This window comes from Salmo salar, unplaced genomic scaffold, assembly GCF_965601325.2.
Source record: "Salmo salar unplaced genomic scaffold, fSalSal1 ptg000686l, whole genome shotgun sequence".
Taxonomy (NCBI): Eukaryota; Metazoa; Chordata; class Actinopteri; order Salmoniformes; family Salmonidae; genus Salmo; species Salmo salar.
In genome coordinates, this window is record NW_027675463.1 from 679,130 (window position 1) to 697,688 (window position 18,559).

Genomic DNA, 18,559 nt, shown 5'->3' on the forward strand with positions numbered 1-18,559 from the left:
CATCTCCAATACGGAAAAACGTGCAGTCAAAATAAATTGGGATCCATGGCAACGCAATGGCTAAACACAAAACATTTTTGACTGCCCACCCTTGAGACAATCAGCAACCAAGTTGTCCTCACCACTGACATGTCTGATTTCAAGAGGAAACTCCTGCAATATCCATAGTAACTTTCCACACCTCACTGCGGAGCTTCTCTCTCTTTTCAGGGTTCACTAGATAGGCATGTTGTTGGATCGGGGCCCAGTCCCCAATGTCATGCTCTAGTACATTTGGGTTGGCACATCTGAGAATGATCCCTGATATTATAAAATTACATTATAAAATTATCCCTGATATTACGTCAATATAATTGTACCCAAAAATTGTCAGTTGGTTGCATAAATCATTGATTACTAAATGTTACATTAATTGTAAATATGAAATATCAAACCAAATGTACACCCCTTTGTTAATATGTATTGGCAATAATTAACTTAATGGTGAGGCATGGAATAATAAAACACGTATCTTTTGTCAGGCTGAATGTTTGAAATATGAGGTGATTTGAGTCATGCTTCTTCAGTAGTGGAATAAAGACAATTAGAATTTGAATGTTGTCAATAAATGCTGGAGTGATGTAGGATTGTTAATACAATTGATTATAGACCAATTTATTATACTGAGTCAATGTGTATAGGCTGCAAGGACGTTGAATTTAAGTTGTTTTCAAGTCAATGAAAAAAACTACATCTTCTCAACTTTCACTTTCAACTAAAACTGAATGTGTATTGGATGTTGGGCATAGTCTTATTTTCAACATCTTTTCAATTACATTTTGCTGGGTGGGATATTTTCCATGCATGGAAAGGGGTTGGAGGCAAAGGACAAATAAATAAGTGCTACCAAACATAACAAGCATTTCACAAACACTACAGTGTATAAATAAGACGCATTAAATAAAACCACAATGAGGACAAGTTTTCATTAATCATTGGGTACATCGTACGAAAAGCATCAGAATTATCTTAAATAGGGAAATATTTCAAGTTCAGAATCACAACATAAAATACATAGGCATTTCATCATTAAGTCCTTTAGGAAATAATGTCTGGTGGGCGTGTCCAAATCAAAAACCAAAATGCAGAAACAGTTTGGGATGAATTGAAAATCTAAACATAACATGTGCATAACATACACAAACATCTGCCACAATAATCATATTACTTGTATTTTTATTAAACAAGCTTCTTATAAACTGCACAAGCACCAGAAACACTGTTGTTATGACAAGTAGCAATAAATCACTGATATCGATTAGGGGGGAAATCAGGTTGTACGTGCTGTTGAAACTAACACAACTAAAAAAACACATGGAAATGGGAGATATATTTTACCTCACTGGTTAGAGGACAACCTGCAGAAGACAGTCAGCTACATTTTGGAGTGATGCATTTAAATTTAGGGGTCGCTAAACAAAGGAACACAACACTTATTCATCGATATCATGCTAAAATCATTTGTGTGACAGGAGGGAGATGAAGTTGCACGTCCTGTTAAAACTAACAGCTCAAAAACCACACAGAATCTGGGAATAATGTGTACATCCCTGGTTAGAGGACAACTGGTAGAAAACAGCTGGCTACATTTTGAAGTGTTGCATTTTGATTCCAGTGGGTCACCAACATGGTAAGTGTAACACAACTCTTTTTTTGTTAGTCACTTTTTGTTATATCACGTAAATAGTACTCTTCCATTTCAGAGCCTGGATTTTCCCTCTGAGGCTAATATCCATATCATGTTGAAATCAATAGAACAGGGGACAAACGTTTAGGGTTCTACATTGTGACATCATTAAAATACTCCTTCTACAATGTTAAAACATTCTACATTGTGACATTAATTCATTGATATCATGAAACAACTCCTTCATGTATGTACTTTCTGATATTTGATCAGAGATCTTTTATCAGATTATCTCTGGTCACAGCTATGAGGTTTCTCTCCTGTATGTGTTCTCTGGTGTTGAGTCAGAGAGCCAGAATCAGCAAAACTCTTCCCACATTGATCACAGCTATAAGATTTCTCTCCTGTGTGTATTCTCTGGTGCACTGTCAGCTGGCCAGATCTACCAAAACTCTTCCCACATTGATCACAGCTATAGGATTTCTCTCCTGTGTGTATTCTCTGGTGCACTGTCAGATTGCTAGATTGACCAAAACTCTTCCCACATTGATCACAGCTATAAGGTTTCTCTCCTGTGTGTCTTCTCTGGTGTAATATCAGACCCCCAGACTCAGTAAAACTCTTCCCACACTGATCACAGCTATATGATTTCTCTCCTGTGTGTGTTCTCTGGTGTGATGTCAGATTGCTAGATTTACCAAAACTCTTCCCACATTGATCACAGCTATATGGTTTCTCTCCTGTGTGTGTTCTCTGGTGCACTGTCAGATTGCTAGATTGACCAAAACTCTTCCCACATTGATCACAGCTATAAGGTTTCTCTCCTGTGTGTCTTCTCTGGTGTAATATCAGACCCCCAGACTCAGTAAAACTCTTCCCACATTGATCACAGCTATATGGTTTCTCTCCTGTGTGTGTTCTCTGGTGCACTGTCAGATTGCTAGATTGACCAAAACTCTTCCCACATTGATCACAGCTATAAGGTTTCTCTCCTGTGTGTCTTCTCTGGTGTAATATCAGACCCCCAGACTCAGTAAAACTCTTCCCACATTGATCACAGCTATATGGTTTCTCTCCTGTGTGTGTTCTCTGATGAATTTTAATGCCTGTTGATGAGGTGAATCTCTTCCCACAGTCAGAGCAGCAGTGAGTTCTCTTCCCTGTGGATCTCTGCGGGTGTTTCTTGAGGTGTTCTGATCTGGAGAGACTCTTCTCTGCCTTGTCAGCATCATGATGTTGTTGAGGCTCCTCAGAGGACCCACGATAGTCACGTCTCTCTCCTGTGTGAACAACAAAGTCAGACAGATGATTAAAGGCCCACAACAGCAGAAATCCACTGTAAAAGGTGATGCCAACAGCGTAGCCATGATGTTATACAACAATTGACATCTGTAATGAATGTAAAAATGATTTGACAATTGTCTTAAAATGAGCAAGAATAGTCATATTTTGTCTTGTTTTCACATAAGTAGTAACATCGATGATTGTAGGCTAGAAATAAGTTATTCATGTTGTTGAACCTCTAAGCAGTGTGCCAGACGACTTTTGGTCTCCAATATTCTGCCCCTTTCTGTGTTTGGACTATAAGGGCGACACAATTTGGTTGCAGAAACTCCTCCCTGCTAATGAGGAAACCGCTAGTTATGGATGTAGTATATCTGGTAATGAGGAAACCACTAGTTATGGATGTAGTATATCTGGTAATGAGGAAACCACTAGTTATGGATGTAGTATATCTGGTAATGAGGAAACCACTAGTTATGGATGTAGTATATCTGGTAATGAGGAAACCACTAGTTATGGATGTAGTATATCTGGTAATGAGGAAACCACTAGTTATGGATGTAGTATATCTGGTAATGAAGAAACCACTAGTTATGGATGTAGTATATCTGGTCATGAGGAAACCACTAGTTATGGATGTAGTATATCTGGTAATGAGGAAACCACTAGTTATGGATGTAGTATATCTGGTAATGAGGAACCCACTAGTTATGGATGTAGTATATCTGGTAATGAGGAAACCACTAGTTATGGATGTAGTATATCTGGTAATGAGGAAACCACTAGTTATGGATGTAGTATATCTGGTAATGAGGAAACCACTAGTTATGGATGTAGTATATCTGGTAATGAGGAAACCACTAGTTATGGATGTAGTATATCTGGTAATGAGGAAACCACTAGTTATGGATGTAGTATATCTGGTAATGAGGAAACCACTAGTTATGGATGTAGTATATCTGGTAATGAAGAAACCACTAGTTATGGATGTAGTATATCTGGTCATGAGGAAACCACTAGTTATGGATGTAGTATATCTGGTAATGAGGAAACCACTAGTTATGGATGTAGTATATCTGGTAATGAGGAAACCACTAGTTATGGATGTAGTATATCTGGTAATGAGGAAACCACTAGTTATGGATGTAGTATATCTGGTAATGAGGAAACCACTAGTTATGGATGTAGTTGTCACGTCCTGACCCTTGTAAGATGTCATTTTCTATAGTAGTGTGGGCAGAGCGTGACAGGGGGTGTTTTTGGGTGGTTTTCTATGTCTATGTTTAAGTTCTAGTTTTTCTATTTCTATGTTGTTGTTTTTGGGGTTGATCTCCAATTGGAGGCAGCTGGTCCTCGTCCTTGTATTCTGAATATTACAGCACACTATCAGGACAAGATCAGGAGTGCTACTCAAGGAAACTCACATTAAGCTCTGTGTCTATTCACTAATTCACCACCGTGGGGGAAAACACAGGGGAGTTCTCATAGGTTGACAGCAAAAATAGCCTCCATTTGCAGGTTGCTTATAAGTGCATTTCACATTACTTTTGGATTATAATTGTAAGGCTCGCTTGAATCTCCTGCTTAATATGTTTGTGTTATTGTCGCAAATCAACTACTTTATACTTAAAAAACACTTCAACCAGTAAAATGCTCTTTGGCTAGCTTTTCCATCAGCCTGACAATGAGGGTTTGTACACCAAGTGTTTAACAAATTGGCTCATAACTTCACCTAACAATAACATAGACCTACTGTAGGACCCATAACTTCACCTAACAATAACATAGACCTACTGTAGGACCCATAACTTCACCTAACAACAACATAGACCTACTGTAGGACCCATAACTTCACCTAACAATAACATAGACCTACTGTAGGACCCATAACTTCACCTAACAACATAGACCTACTGTAGGACCCATAACTTCACCTAACAATAACATAGACCTACTGTAGGACCCATAACTTCACCTAACAACAACACAGACCTACTGTAGGACCCATAACTTCACCTAACAATAACATAGACCTACTGTAGGACCCATAACTTAACCTAACAATAACATAGACCTACTGTAGGACCCATAGCTTCCCCTAACAACAACACAGACCTACTGTAGAACCCATAACTTCACCTAACAACAACACAGACCTACTGTAGGACCCATAACTTCACCTAACAACAACACAGACCTACTGTAGGACCCATAACTTCACCTAACAACAACATAGACCTACTGTAGGACCCATAACTTCACCTAACAATAACATAGACCTACTGTAGGACCCATAACTTCACCTAACAATAACATAGACCTACTGTAGGACCCATAACTTCACCTCACAATAACATAGACCTACTGTAGGACCCATAACTTCACCTAACAATAACATAGACCTACTGTAGGACCCATAACTTCACCTAACAATAACATAGACCTACTGTAGGACCCATAACTTCACCTCACAATAACATAGACCTACTGTAGGACCCATAACTTCACCTAACAATAACATAGACCTACTGTAGGACCCATAGCTTCCCCTAACAACAACATAGACCTACTGTAGGACCCATAACTTCACCTAACAACAACATAGACCTACTGTAGGACCCAAAACTTCACCTAACAATAACATAGACCTACTGTAGGACCCATAACTTCACCTCACAATAACATAGACCTACTGTAGGACCCATAACTTCACCTAACAATAACGTAGACCTACTGTAGGACCCATAACTTCACCTAACAATAACATAGACCTAGGACTATAAATCATTTAATATTTCAGGTGAAACATGGAAACTAAAATGTCTGTCATGACATTTCATAACCTGATCACCAGATAATTTTGTGAATAATCCCACTAGGCTACTCTGTAATGTGTTGTCATTCTAAATGTCCTGAATATAGGAAAATAGCTCTGTGTGTTGTACAATAGCCTATCCATCAAGGAACAGTTCTCTACACTTTATGAGCGAAGTATCTCTGTGTCCAGACAGACTAACGAGACCCTACAGTACATCAACCAGACAATAGCACATTATAAACATGAATTTGTTAGGGATGTTGGATCCAATGTGCAGCACAGCATAACTGTCTTTACCAGAGTAATGAATGAAGAAGCACTTTGGTTGTTGTTGCATGTCGTGATGTTTGTCATGTGACTGTCATTCAGAAAATGATTTCCTGGATCAGCTGATGATAGTTGAACATGTGACTGTAACTAAACAGCTACAGTATTAAGTATTATGTGTAATTATTGAAGAACCGCATTAATGACAGTATCCATTTGGGTGTTGTCAATAAAGTTAAGGTGACTCTCGGTTTTTACCATTGGATTTAGCAAACTCTGAAATTATTTAGTATTTCTGTGCCCATGCAAACTGTTTCCCCAGCGTAACATAAGGAGACACTAAATGTTACATAGGTAGAGAGCATTTCAGAGATCTGAATACAAAAAACTGTCCTAACAGGACAATAACCTAAACCACAAGGCCAAATCTACACTGGAGGAGCTTACCAAGATGACATTGAATGTTCCTGAGTGGCCTAGTTACAGTTTGGACTTAAATCGTCTTGAAAGTCTATGGCAAGACTTGAAAATGGCTTTCTAGCAATGATCAACAACATACTCGACAGAACAGGAAGGATTTTAAAAAGAATAATGAATATTCACATGAAGATCAGCCTCCTATTGGATGACATCACGACTTCCCATCAAGCCAACTCCTTGGAGGCCTTACTATGACATCACTCACTCCTTCTAGTTTGCAGTTGTTAAAAAAACACTATTTTGCCCAAAACATTTATTTGTTTCCCTTTAGTGTGTTTATACTTTACTGTATTTATATCACTTTTCAACAGGAAAAGTGAACAATTCATACAGTACAAAAACATATTTGAGTGTAGAATGCCCTTTTAAAAATCACACATTAGTTCAACATCTGCAGAGTTTGTGTCCCTGTTTTATTAGATAGTACTCACTGTATTTACTGGTGTTAATCAGATCAAGGTCCCTGTTTTATTAGATAGTACTCACTGTATTTACTGGTGTTAATCAGATCAATGTCCCTGTTTTATAAGATAGTACTCACTGTATTTACTGGTGTTAATCAGATCAAGGTCCCTGTTTTATTAGATAGTACTCACTGTATTTACTGGTGTTAACCAGATCAATGTCCCTGTTTTATTAGATAGTACTCACTGTATTTACTGGTGTTAACCAGATCAATGTCCCTGTTTTATAAGATAGTACTCACTGTATTTACTGGTGTTAATCAGATCAATGTCCCTGTTTTATAAGATAGTACTCACTGTATTTACTGGTGTTAATCAGATCAATGTCCCTGTTTTATTAGATAGTACTCACTGTATTTACTGGTGTTAATCAGATCAATGTCCCTGTTTTATAAGATAGTACTCACTGTATTTACTGGTGTTAATCAGATCAATGTCCCTGTTTTATTAGATAGTACTCACTGTATTTACTGGTGTTAATCAGTTCTCCAGTCTTCTCTTCTTCGTCCTCCTCTAATGTGACAGTAATCTCCCCCTCTTCATCCTTTATTCCAAAAACGTCTTCATCTTTCACTTCATCCTCCACTCCAAAAACTGCATCTTCCTCCTCTTTCACTCTGAACGCGTCTTCCTCTTCTTTAACTGTAACGTCTTTCTCTTCTTCTTTCACTGTAACAGCCTCACCTTCTACTTGTCTTTGTAATGTGACATCCTCCTCTTCCTTCTCCTCTTTCACGACAACGTTCTGCCACACTCCCTCTTTCTCCGTCCAGCAGACCTCTTCTTTAGCAGGAGGAGAGTAGCTTAGTGAGCGCATGGTCGGAGATGTTAGCTAGCTAGGCTAATGCTAATTTAACCAGCCAGATAGTTGACTTACAACGTAAATATGAAATTAAATGGGGTAGCTAGTTGTTTCCATATAAGTATGTTTAAATCATAGTGGCAATTAAACCACGAAATTGTGTAAAGAACTTGAATGTTCAGACTTTGTCGGCTAGCGAGCTACCGAGGTGGCTGCAGTTGTTGAAGAAGCGTTCCGTCCACTAGATTATACGTCACACTAGAAACATCGCCTGAAAGACACATATCGCCATCTGCTGTCTGGAGGGAGGAAACGCAGTTGAGGAGGGAAAACTTTTTTTATTCTTCATTGAATTATAATACACTGCTCAAAAAAATAAAGGGAACACTTAAACAACACAATGCAAGTCAATCACACTTCTGTGAAATCAAACTGTCCACTTAGGAAGCAACACTGATTGATAATAAATTTCACATGCTGTTGTGCAAATGGAATAGACAACAGGTGGAAATTATAGGCAATTAGCAAGACACCCCCAATAAAGAAGTGGTTCTGCAGGTGGGAACAACAGACCACTTCTCAGTTCCTATGCTTCCTGGCTGATGTTTTGGTCACTTCTGAATGCTGGCGGTGCTTTCACTCTAGTGGTAGCATGAGACGGAGTCTACAACCCACACAAGTGGCTCAGGTAGTGCAGCTCATCCAGGATGGCACCTCAATGCGAGCTGTGGCAAGAAGGTTTGCTGTTTCTGTCAGCGTAGTGTCCAGAGCATGGAGACGCTACCAGGAGACAGGCCAGTACATCAGGAGACGTGGAGGAGGCCGTAGGAGGGCAACAACCCAACCATTTGCCAGAGAACACCAAGATTGGCAAATTCGCCACTGGTGCCTTGTGCTCTTCACAGATGAAAGCAGGTTCACACTGAGCACGTGACAGACGTGACAGAGTCTGGAGACGCCGTGGAGAACGTTCTGCTGCCTGCAACATCCTCCAGCATGACCGGTTTGGCGGTGGGTCAGTCATGGTGTGGGGTGGTATTTCTTTGGGGGGCCGCACAGCCCTCCATGTGCTCGCCAGAGGTAGCCTGACTGCCATTAGGTACCGAGATGAGATCCTCAGACCCCTTGTGAGACCATATGCTGGTGCGGTTGGCCCTGGGTTCCTCCTAATGCAAGACAATGCTAGACCTCATGTGGCTGGAGTGTGTCAGCAGTTCCTGCAAGAGGAAGGCATTGATGCTATGGACTGGCCCGCCCGTTCCCCAGACCTGAATCCAATTGAGCACATCTGGGACATCATGTATCGCTCCATCCACCAACGCCACATTGCACCACAGACTGTCCAGGAGTTGGCGGATGCTTTAGTCCAGGTCTGGGAGGAGATCCCTCAGGAGACCATCCGCCACCTCATCAAGAGCATGCCCAGGCGTTGTAGGGAGGTCATACAGGCACGTGGAGGCCACACACACTACTGAGCCTCATTTTGACTTGTTTTAAGGACATTACATCAAAGTTGGATCAGCCTGTAGTGTGGTTTTCCACTTTAATTTTGAGTGTGACTCCAAATCCAGACCTCCATGTGTTGATAAATTGGATTTCCATTGATTATTTTTGTGTGATTTTGTTGTCAGCACATTCAACTATGTAAAGAAAAAAGTATTTAATAAGATTATTTCTTTCATTCAGATCTAGGATGTGTTGTTTAAGTGTTCCCTTTATTTTTTTGAGCAGTATATATCAAATTAACCTGAAATATTACTCAACATCCCCCGCTGGTGGTGAAGAAGTATAATCCACCTAAACTAACAGTACGGGGCTGATAAACTGGCTGGTGTTCATGAGTTTATAAAACACATACTTTATACATGTCATAAATTACCTGCATTGATGAGACACACAGTGTGGATGAATGATCAGTAGGCGACAGGATATAAATAGTACTCCTAAAGAAGATGCAGTGTGGATGAATGATCAGGATATAAATAGCACTCCTATAGAAGATGCAGTGTGGATGAATGATCAGGATATAAATAGCACTCCTATAGAAGATGCAGTGTGGATGAATGATCAGGATATAAATAGCACTCCTATAGAAGATGCAGTGTGGATGAATGATCAGGATATAAATAGTACTCCTAAAGAAGATGCAGTGTGGATGAATGATCAGGATATAAATAGCACTCCTAAAGAAGATGCAGTGAGGATGAATGATCAGGATATAAATAGCACTCCTAAAGAAGATGCGGTGTGGATGAATGATCAGGATATAAATAGCACTCCTAAAGAAGATGCAGTGTGGATGAATGATCAGGATATAAATAGCACTCCTAAAGAAGATGCAGTGAGGATGAATGATCAGTAGTGACAGGATATAAATAGCACTCCTATAGAAGATGCAGTGTGGATGAATGATCAGGATATAAATAGCACTCCTATAGAAGATGCAGTGTGGATGAATGATCAGGATATAAATAGCACTCCTAAAGAAGATGCAGTGTGGATGAATGATCAGGATATAAATAGCACTCCTAAAGAAGATGCAGTGTGGATGAATGATCAGAATATAAATAGCACTCCTAAAGAAGATGCAGTGTGGATGAATGATCAGTAGTCGACAGGATATAAATAGCTCTCCTAAAGAAGATGCCGTGTGGATGAATGATCAGGATATAAATAGCACTCCTAAAGAAGATGCAGTGTGGATGAATGATCAGGATATAAATAGCACTCCTAAGATGAGGCATTTTCCAGTTTGCTACCAACTTGAAAGAGGGAACTTTAGCATAAAACCCACATGGAAAACTGAGATTCATCAAATTACATATAAAGAGAGGCCAACAGAAGTTACTAAAACATAAATTGCTAATTTATGATGTAAAAGTTGGATTTTATGATGTAATGTCAACTTCATACATTTCTATCCCAGGACCACTCAATTTCCAATTTCTCCAAAAAATCTGCTGTGGGTTACCCAGAATCACATTGGGTTACCCAGAATCACATCCTTTATCACTGACTGTAATGTAAACACACGAGCAGCGATCTAAGGTACTGCATCTCAGTGCTAGAGGTGTCACTACAGACCCTGGTTCAAAACTAGGCTGTATCATAACAGGCCGGATTGGGAGTCCCATAGGGCAGCGCACAGTGGCCCAGCATCGCCTGGGTTAGGGTTTGGCCGTCATTGTAAATAAGAATGTGTCCTTAGCTGGCTTGCCTGTTTAAATTAAGGTTAAATAAAAAAAAAAAAATGTAACTTCATTACACCGTTACACTGGCATACAAACTCGGTAGTATAGAGTTGATAATACATATGACGTTGGGAAATAGTGAATTGTGGGTAGTTTAGAAGATTTACCAAAATAAGTTAATACATTTGTAATAATGCAAAAACATAACTGTTTGTACTTATAGGTAACCATATCGTGACTACAACTAGCTTACTAAGTCTTTAACCATACTGTGTTGTTACGCTGGTGAGTAAAAACTCATGCTTCCTACACTTTAACTTGTCTGACATCAGTCAGGAGGTTAAAGCTTGGTCGCAAATGGGTCTTCCAAATGGACAATGACCCCAAGCATACTTCCAAAGTTGTGGCAAAATGGCTTAAGGACAACAAAGTCAAAGTCTTGGAGTGGCCATCACAAAGCCCTGACCTCAATCCCATAGAAAATGTGTGGGCAGAACTGAAAAGCGTGTGTTAGCAAGGAGGCCTGCAAAACTGTCTCCGTTACACCAGCTCTGTCAGGAGGAATGGGCCAAAATTCACCCAACTTATTGTGGGAAGCTTGTGGAAGGCTACCAGAAACGTTTGACCCAAGTTAAACAATTTAAAGGCAATGTTACCAAATACTAATTGAGTGTATGTAAACTTCTGACCCACTGGGAATGTGATGAAAGAAATAAAAGCTGAAATAAATCATTCTCTCTACTATTATTCTGACATTTCACATTCTTAAAATAAAGTGGTGATCCTAACTGACCTAAGACATGGAATTTTTACTAGGATTAAATGTCAGGAATTGTGAAAAACTGAGTTTAAATGTATTTGGCTAAAGTGTATGTAAACTTCCGACTTCAACTGTAGCTACCTAACGTTAGTTGGCTACTTATACATCAAACTTACCAGTATATTAACTATATTCTAACTAACTACCCAACGTTTATTGACTTGATTATTCACATCATTCTTAGCCAAGGGGTCGTGTGCTTTCTCAGTGGACATTGTTAATTCGGGTGCGTTCCTAAATTCGCTCTGGCTCTCTACTCCGATTTCAGAGCACTCTCGTCTGAGTGTACCGGAGCTTAGAATAACTGAACAATTTACTAGCGCTCAACACCCGTTGAATATGTCCAGGTGTCAGTAAACGTTAAAAAAAGCTCAAATTAAATTGTTGCGAGCAGCACAGTTAGTCACCAACGCTCTGGATAACATGAAAACAGCCTAACCAGCTCTGCTAGGGCAAGTAAAATGGTAAGAGTGAGGTTTTTTCTCATTTGTGTCTAGCAAGCTATCCAACGGTAGCCAGTTCGCTTAGTCTTTGCTTTACTGTCTTTGTGAGGTCAGAACGCTTAGATCGACCCTACTCCTCAGCCATATAGTATTGGTTTACAAACAGTGGCCTTATACGAGCTCATGTTTTGGTTTCTGATGGGGTAATACAGTTGAATCATTTGAGGCATTTATAAGTTATATTCTTCAAGAATCAATGGCTAGATGGTAAATGGGTCTTTCTGTAACTGCCAGTGAAGATTTCCTGTGGGGGTCAAATTGTTAGAGCTGTTGATAAGTCATTGTATAATATTCTGGCAATTATTTTCATGCCATTACATTGAAGGCGAAACATTTGTCTTTTCTTAGCAAGGTGTTGCTAAAATAATGTTAGCCGCTAATGCTAATCGCTAGCTAGCTTGCTAAATGTATTAAGAGTCAAACGTAGCTGGCTAATACTGCCTGGTGCTGGTGTAGGCATAGATAAGATACCGCTGCACAAACATGCTTATCAGAGAGGAATAAGAAGTTTGAATATGTTGGCTAGCTAGCCAGCTACATGAAGTAAGAAAACATGTAATGTAACATCTAATTAGGGTCATCTGGAAACACTGACCAACACTTTGGTTCTTACCATGTCTTCTTCTTCGCTGAGGTTTATTGTCAGTCTACACTCATCAGGTGTATTTCTGCCACCTACTGTATGGGGTTGTATCATTCTAATTAAAATGATAGAATACAAAATAAACAGTTTGACTAGTGCAATTTCTCACTTGCGCTATAAACACAACTCAGTCCACCTTCTACACTATTGGTGTGTTGGGATCCTTCTCCTGCATGGCTTCACTGCAGACTGTGGGACATCCACTACCTTCTCTCTACTCACTCCTTCAGCTATTTTCACTGCCTGCACATAGGACACCTGCTGGATGGGCCTGATCCTAGCTACTGTGACATCCTTCATCCGTACAGGGCACTCCAGGATCTTGGGAACGTGATTCCCATCACAATTACAACAACATGCTTCATCTGACTCTTCAACTACGACATATTTATTCCTTGGACAAACACTTGACGCGTGTCCAAACTTTTACAATTGTAACACCGCAGCGGCTTCTGTACATAGGGTCTCACCGCATATCTCACATACCCAGGTTTTACATAAGATGGGAGAATCAGTTCACCAAACGACAGTAAAACCTTCCTGCTATCATTCATTTTATTGACGTGCGTATACCTGGAATGTTTTCCCTAAACCACCCAGCCTCTATGTCCAACGCAACACCAGAGATGACACTTTTAACCGGTGCCCTACTCTGAAAGTCATAGCCTTCCACATCGTACGTCCACATCTTGTTGAGTCACAGAGCTTCTCCTTTTGTGCTGTTGACACACGAAATGAGCATCATACCGCTCCTGGTCACTCGAACCGATTCCACTTTACCCAATTCATCCTTCACCATCTTTGAGACCTCTAACGGGTCACCCAAAAAAACATCCTTGCTGATGATTCCCACTCCAACCATAAACTGCTGTTCATTACCAACTTTAGCCCCTTTCACTCCACTGTTCTTCACCATCGTCCACTCAGTCTCACCAACTGTACAGAGTCACTGTTCTTCACCATTGTCCACTCAGTCTCAACAACTGTACAGAGTCACTGTTCTTCACCATCGTCCACTCAGTCTCACCAACTGTACAGAGTCACTGTTCTTCACCATCGTCCACTCAGTCTCACCAACTGTACAGAGTCACTGTTCTTCACCATCGTCCACGCAGTCTCACCAACTGTACAGAGTCACTGTTCTTCACCATCATCCACTCAGTCTCACCAACTGTACAGAGTCACTGTTCTTCACCATCGTCCACTCAGTCTCAACAACTGTACAGAGTCACTGTTCTTCACCATCGTCCTCAGTCTGCACAACTGTACAGAGTCACTGTTCTTCACCATCATCCACTCAGTCTCACCAACTGTACTCACACCAAGAGAATCCCACAATGCTTCCTCCATTTCTCCTCCAGTGATCCCCTGGACTCCCTGCTCTTTGCTGTGAAAGATAAGAGTTTGTGTTCTCGAAGTAGCATCTATATTGTTCTCATTCCAGTACAGTTGCTGCTTCACCAACTTTTTGAATAAAAAAATAGTGAAAATGTTGTCCATATCGCCCAGCCCTACCTAGCCTAGCTAGACTAAAGAGCCTCCTGACTAACGTTGGCTAGCATGCATAACTTCTGGTGAATGAAGCTTACTTGTGTTCCCCCGGGCTTTTAAAAGAGATTTTGTGACAATTAGCTTAGGAACTGTGTGTCACAGCATCACAATGTGAAATGCGATTGGTCGACAGTCTCTTGGACGGGCATTACATGTTTTGACATTTTCTGGAAAAGTTTTTCTTTGGAAACTTTTGTTTACTAGCCTGCCTATTGAATTTGGAATGCGCTGTAGTGCTCATCTCTGAAACTCACTTAGATAATTCCTTTGATACAGCAGTAGCAATACAGGAATATAACAACTACAGAAAAGACAGGAATGCCTATGGGGGAGGTGTTGCTGTATACAGTGCATTCGGAAAGTATTCAGACCCCTCTGTCAGGTTGGATGGGGAACGTCACTGCACAGCTATTTTCAGGTTTCTCCAGAGATGTTAGATCAGGTTCCAGTCCGGGCTCTGGCTGGGCCACTCAAGGACATAGAGACTTATCCCGAAGCCACTCCTGCGTTGTCTTTGCTGTGTGCTTAAGGTCATTGTCCTGTTGGACGGTGAACCTTCACCCCAGTCTGAGGTCCTGAGCACTCTGGAGCAGGTCTTTCATCAAGGATCTCTCTGCACTTTGCTCTGTTAATATTTCCCTGGATCCTGACTAGTCTCCCAGTCCCTGCTGCTGAAAAACATCCTCACAGCATGATGCTGCCACCACCATGCTTCACTGTAGGGATGGTGCCAGGTTTCCTCCAGGTGTGATGCTTGGCATTCAGGCCAAAGAGTTCAATCTTTGTTTCATCAAGACAGAGAATCTTGTTTCTCATGGTCTTAGAGTCTTAAGGTGCCTTTTGTCAAACTCCAAGCAGGCTATCATGTGCCTTTTACTGAGGAGTGGCTTCTGTCTGGCCACTACCATAAAGGTCTGATTGGTGGAGTGCTGCAGAGATGGTTGTCCTTCTGGAAGGTTCTCCCATCTCCTCAGAGGAACAAAGCCTCCTTCACTCATGCCGCCAAACATACCCTCCTAAAACTGACAATCCTACTGATCCTCGACTTCGGCGATGTCATTTACAAAATAGCTTCCAACACTACTCAGCAAACTGGATGCAGTCTATCACAGTGCCATCCGTTTTGTCACCAAAGCCCCATATACCACCCACCACTGCGACCTGTATGCTCTCGTCGGCTGACCCTCGCTACATATTCGTCGCGAGACCCATTTGCTCCAGGTCATCTATATGTCTTTGCTAGTAAACCTCCACCTTATCTCAGCTCACTGGTCACCATAGCAACACCCACCCATAGCACGCACTCCAGGAGGTATATCTCACTGGTCGTCCCCAAAGCCAACACATACATTGGCCGCCTTTCCTTCCAGTTCTCTGCTGCCAGTGACTGGAACGAATTGCAAAAATTGCTGAAGCTGGAGACTTATATTTCCCTCACTAACTTTAAACATCAGCTATCTGAGCAGCTTACCGATCACTGCAGCTGTACACAGCCCATCTGTAAATAGCCCATCCAACTACCTACCATATCCCCATATTGTTTTTATTTATATTTTTGCTCTTTTGCACACCAGTATTTCTACTTGAACATCTATCACTCCAGTGTTAAATTGTAATTACTTCACTACTATGGCCTATTTATTGCCTTACCTCCGTACTCCATTTGCACACACTGTATATAGATTTTTCTATTGTGTTATTGACTGCTTTTGTTTATCCCATGTGTTGTTGTGTTTTTGTCGCACTGCCTTGCTTTATCTTGGCCAGGTCGCAGTTGTAAATGAGAACTTGTTCTCAACTAGCCTACCTGGTTAAATAAAGGTGAAATAAAAAAATTAACCAAAGTGCTTCTTCATTCATTACTCTGGTAAAGACAGTTATGCCATGCTCCATGTTGGATCCAACATCCCTAACAAATTGATGTTTATAATGTGTTATTGTCTGGTTGATTTACAGTAGGGTCTCGTTAGTCTGTTTGGAGACAGAGATACTTTGCTCATAATGTGTAGAGAACTGTTCCTTGATGGATAGGCTATTGTACAACACACAGAGCTATTTTCCTTTATTCAGGACATTTAGAATGACAACAGATTACAGAGTAGCCTAGTGGGATTATTCACAAAATTATCTGGTGATCAGGTTATGAAATGTCATTACAAAGACATTTTAGTTTCCATGTTTCACCTGAAATATTAAATGATTTATAGTCCTAGGTCTATATTGTTAGGGGAAGTTATGGGTCCTACAGTAGGTCTATGTTATTGTTATGGGTCCTACAGTAGGTCTATGTTGTTATTAGGTGAAGTTATGGGTCCTACAGTAGGTCTATGTTATTGTTAGGTGAAGTTATGGGTCCTACAGTAGGACTATGTTGTTGTTAGGTGAAGTTATGGGTCCTACAGTAGGTCTATGTTGTTGTTAGGTGAAGTTATGGGTCCTACAGTAGGTCTATGTTGTTGTTAGGTGAAGTTATGGGTCCTACAGTAGGTCTATGTTATTGTTATGGGTCCTACAGTAGGTCTATGTTGTTGTTATGGGTCCTACAGTAGGTCTATGTTGTTGTTATGGGTCCTACAGTAGGTCTATGTTATTGTTATGGGTCCTACAGTAGGTCTATGTTATTGTTATGGGTCCTACAGTAGGTCTATGTTATTGTTATGGGTCCTAGAGGACACTATGTATGTCATGCAACAACATCCAAAGTGCTTCTTCGTTCATTACATAGGTATGATTGTTGTTAGGTGAAGTTATGGGCCAATTTGGCAAACAGTGTACAAACCCTCATTGTCAGGCTGATGGAAAAGCCAAAGAGCATTTTACTGGTTGAAGTGTTTTCTAAGTACAAAGTGGTTGATTTGCGATGACGACACAAACATTATATTAAGCAGGAAATTCAAACAAGCCTTACAATTATAATCCAAGGTAGTGTGAAATGAACTCATAATCTAATATCTTCCTGGAAATGGAGGTTACTCCCCTGAGTTTTCCCCCATTCACATTCAGAATACATTGTGAAAAACTAAAATCTTTTCTCACCATTTTTGCTCCAGGCAGATATACTACATCCATAATTAGTAGTTTCCTCATTACCAGATATACTACATCCATAACTAGTGGTTTCCTCATTATCAGATATACTACATCCATAACTAGTGGTTTCCTCATTACCAACCAGATATACTACATCCATAACTAGTGGTTTCCTCATTACCAGATATACTACATCCATAACTAGTGGTTTCCTCATTAGCAGCTATACTACATCCATAACTAGTGGTTTCCTCATTACCAGATATACTACATCCATAACTAGTGGTTTCCTCATTACCAGATATAGTACATCCATAACTAGTGGTTTCCTCATTACCAGATATACTACATCCATAACTAGTGGTTTCCTCATTAGCAGATATACTACATCCATAACTAGTGGTTTCCTCATTAGCAGATATACTACATCCATAACTAGTGGTTTCCTCATTACCAGATATACTACATCCATAACTAGTGGTTTCCTCATTACCAGATATACTACGTCCATAACTAGCGGTTTCCTCATTACCAGATATACTACATCCATAACTAGCGGTTTCCTCATTACCAGATATACTACGTCCATAACTAGCGGTTTCCTCATTACCAGATATACTACATCCATAACTAGCGGTTTCCTCATTACCAGATATACTACATCCATAACTAGTGGTTTCCTCATTACCAGATATACTACATCCATAACTAGTGGTTTCCTCATTACCAGATATACTACATCCATAACTAATGGTTTCTTCATTACCAGATATACTACATCCATAACTAGTGGTTTCCTCATTACTAGATATACTACATCCATAACTAGTGGGTTCCTCATTACCAGATATACTACATCCATAACAAGTGGTTTCCTCATTACCAGATATACTACATCCGTAACTAGTGGTTTCCTCATTACCAGATATACTACATCCATAACTAGTGGTTTCCTCATTACCAGATATAGTACATCCATAACTAGTGGTTTCCTCATTACCAGATATACTACATCCATAACTAGCCATTTCCTCATTAGC

At 40.3% G+C, this 18,559-nt stretch overlaps 1 protein-coding gene across 1 annotated transcript; it reads right to left on the reverse strand.

Moving 5' to 3' along the window:
• Window positions 1-204: 204 nt before the first annotated feature.
• On the reverse strand, window positions 205-13,854 carry LOC145877097 (uncharacterized). Its single transcript, XM_082972394.1, has 2 exons — window positions 13,719-13,854; window positions 205-2,946 (listed from the first exon to the last, which is right to left on the reverse strand). The coding sequence occupies exons 1-2, from the start codon at window positions 13,852-13,854 to the stop codon at window positions 1,955-1,957; spliced, it is 1,128 nt and encodes a 375-aa protein (XP_082828520.1). The 3' UTR covers window positions 205-1,954.
• Window positions 13,855-18,559: the final 4,705 nt, after the last annotated feature.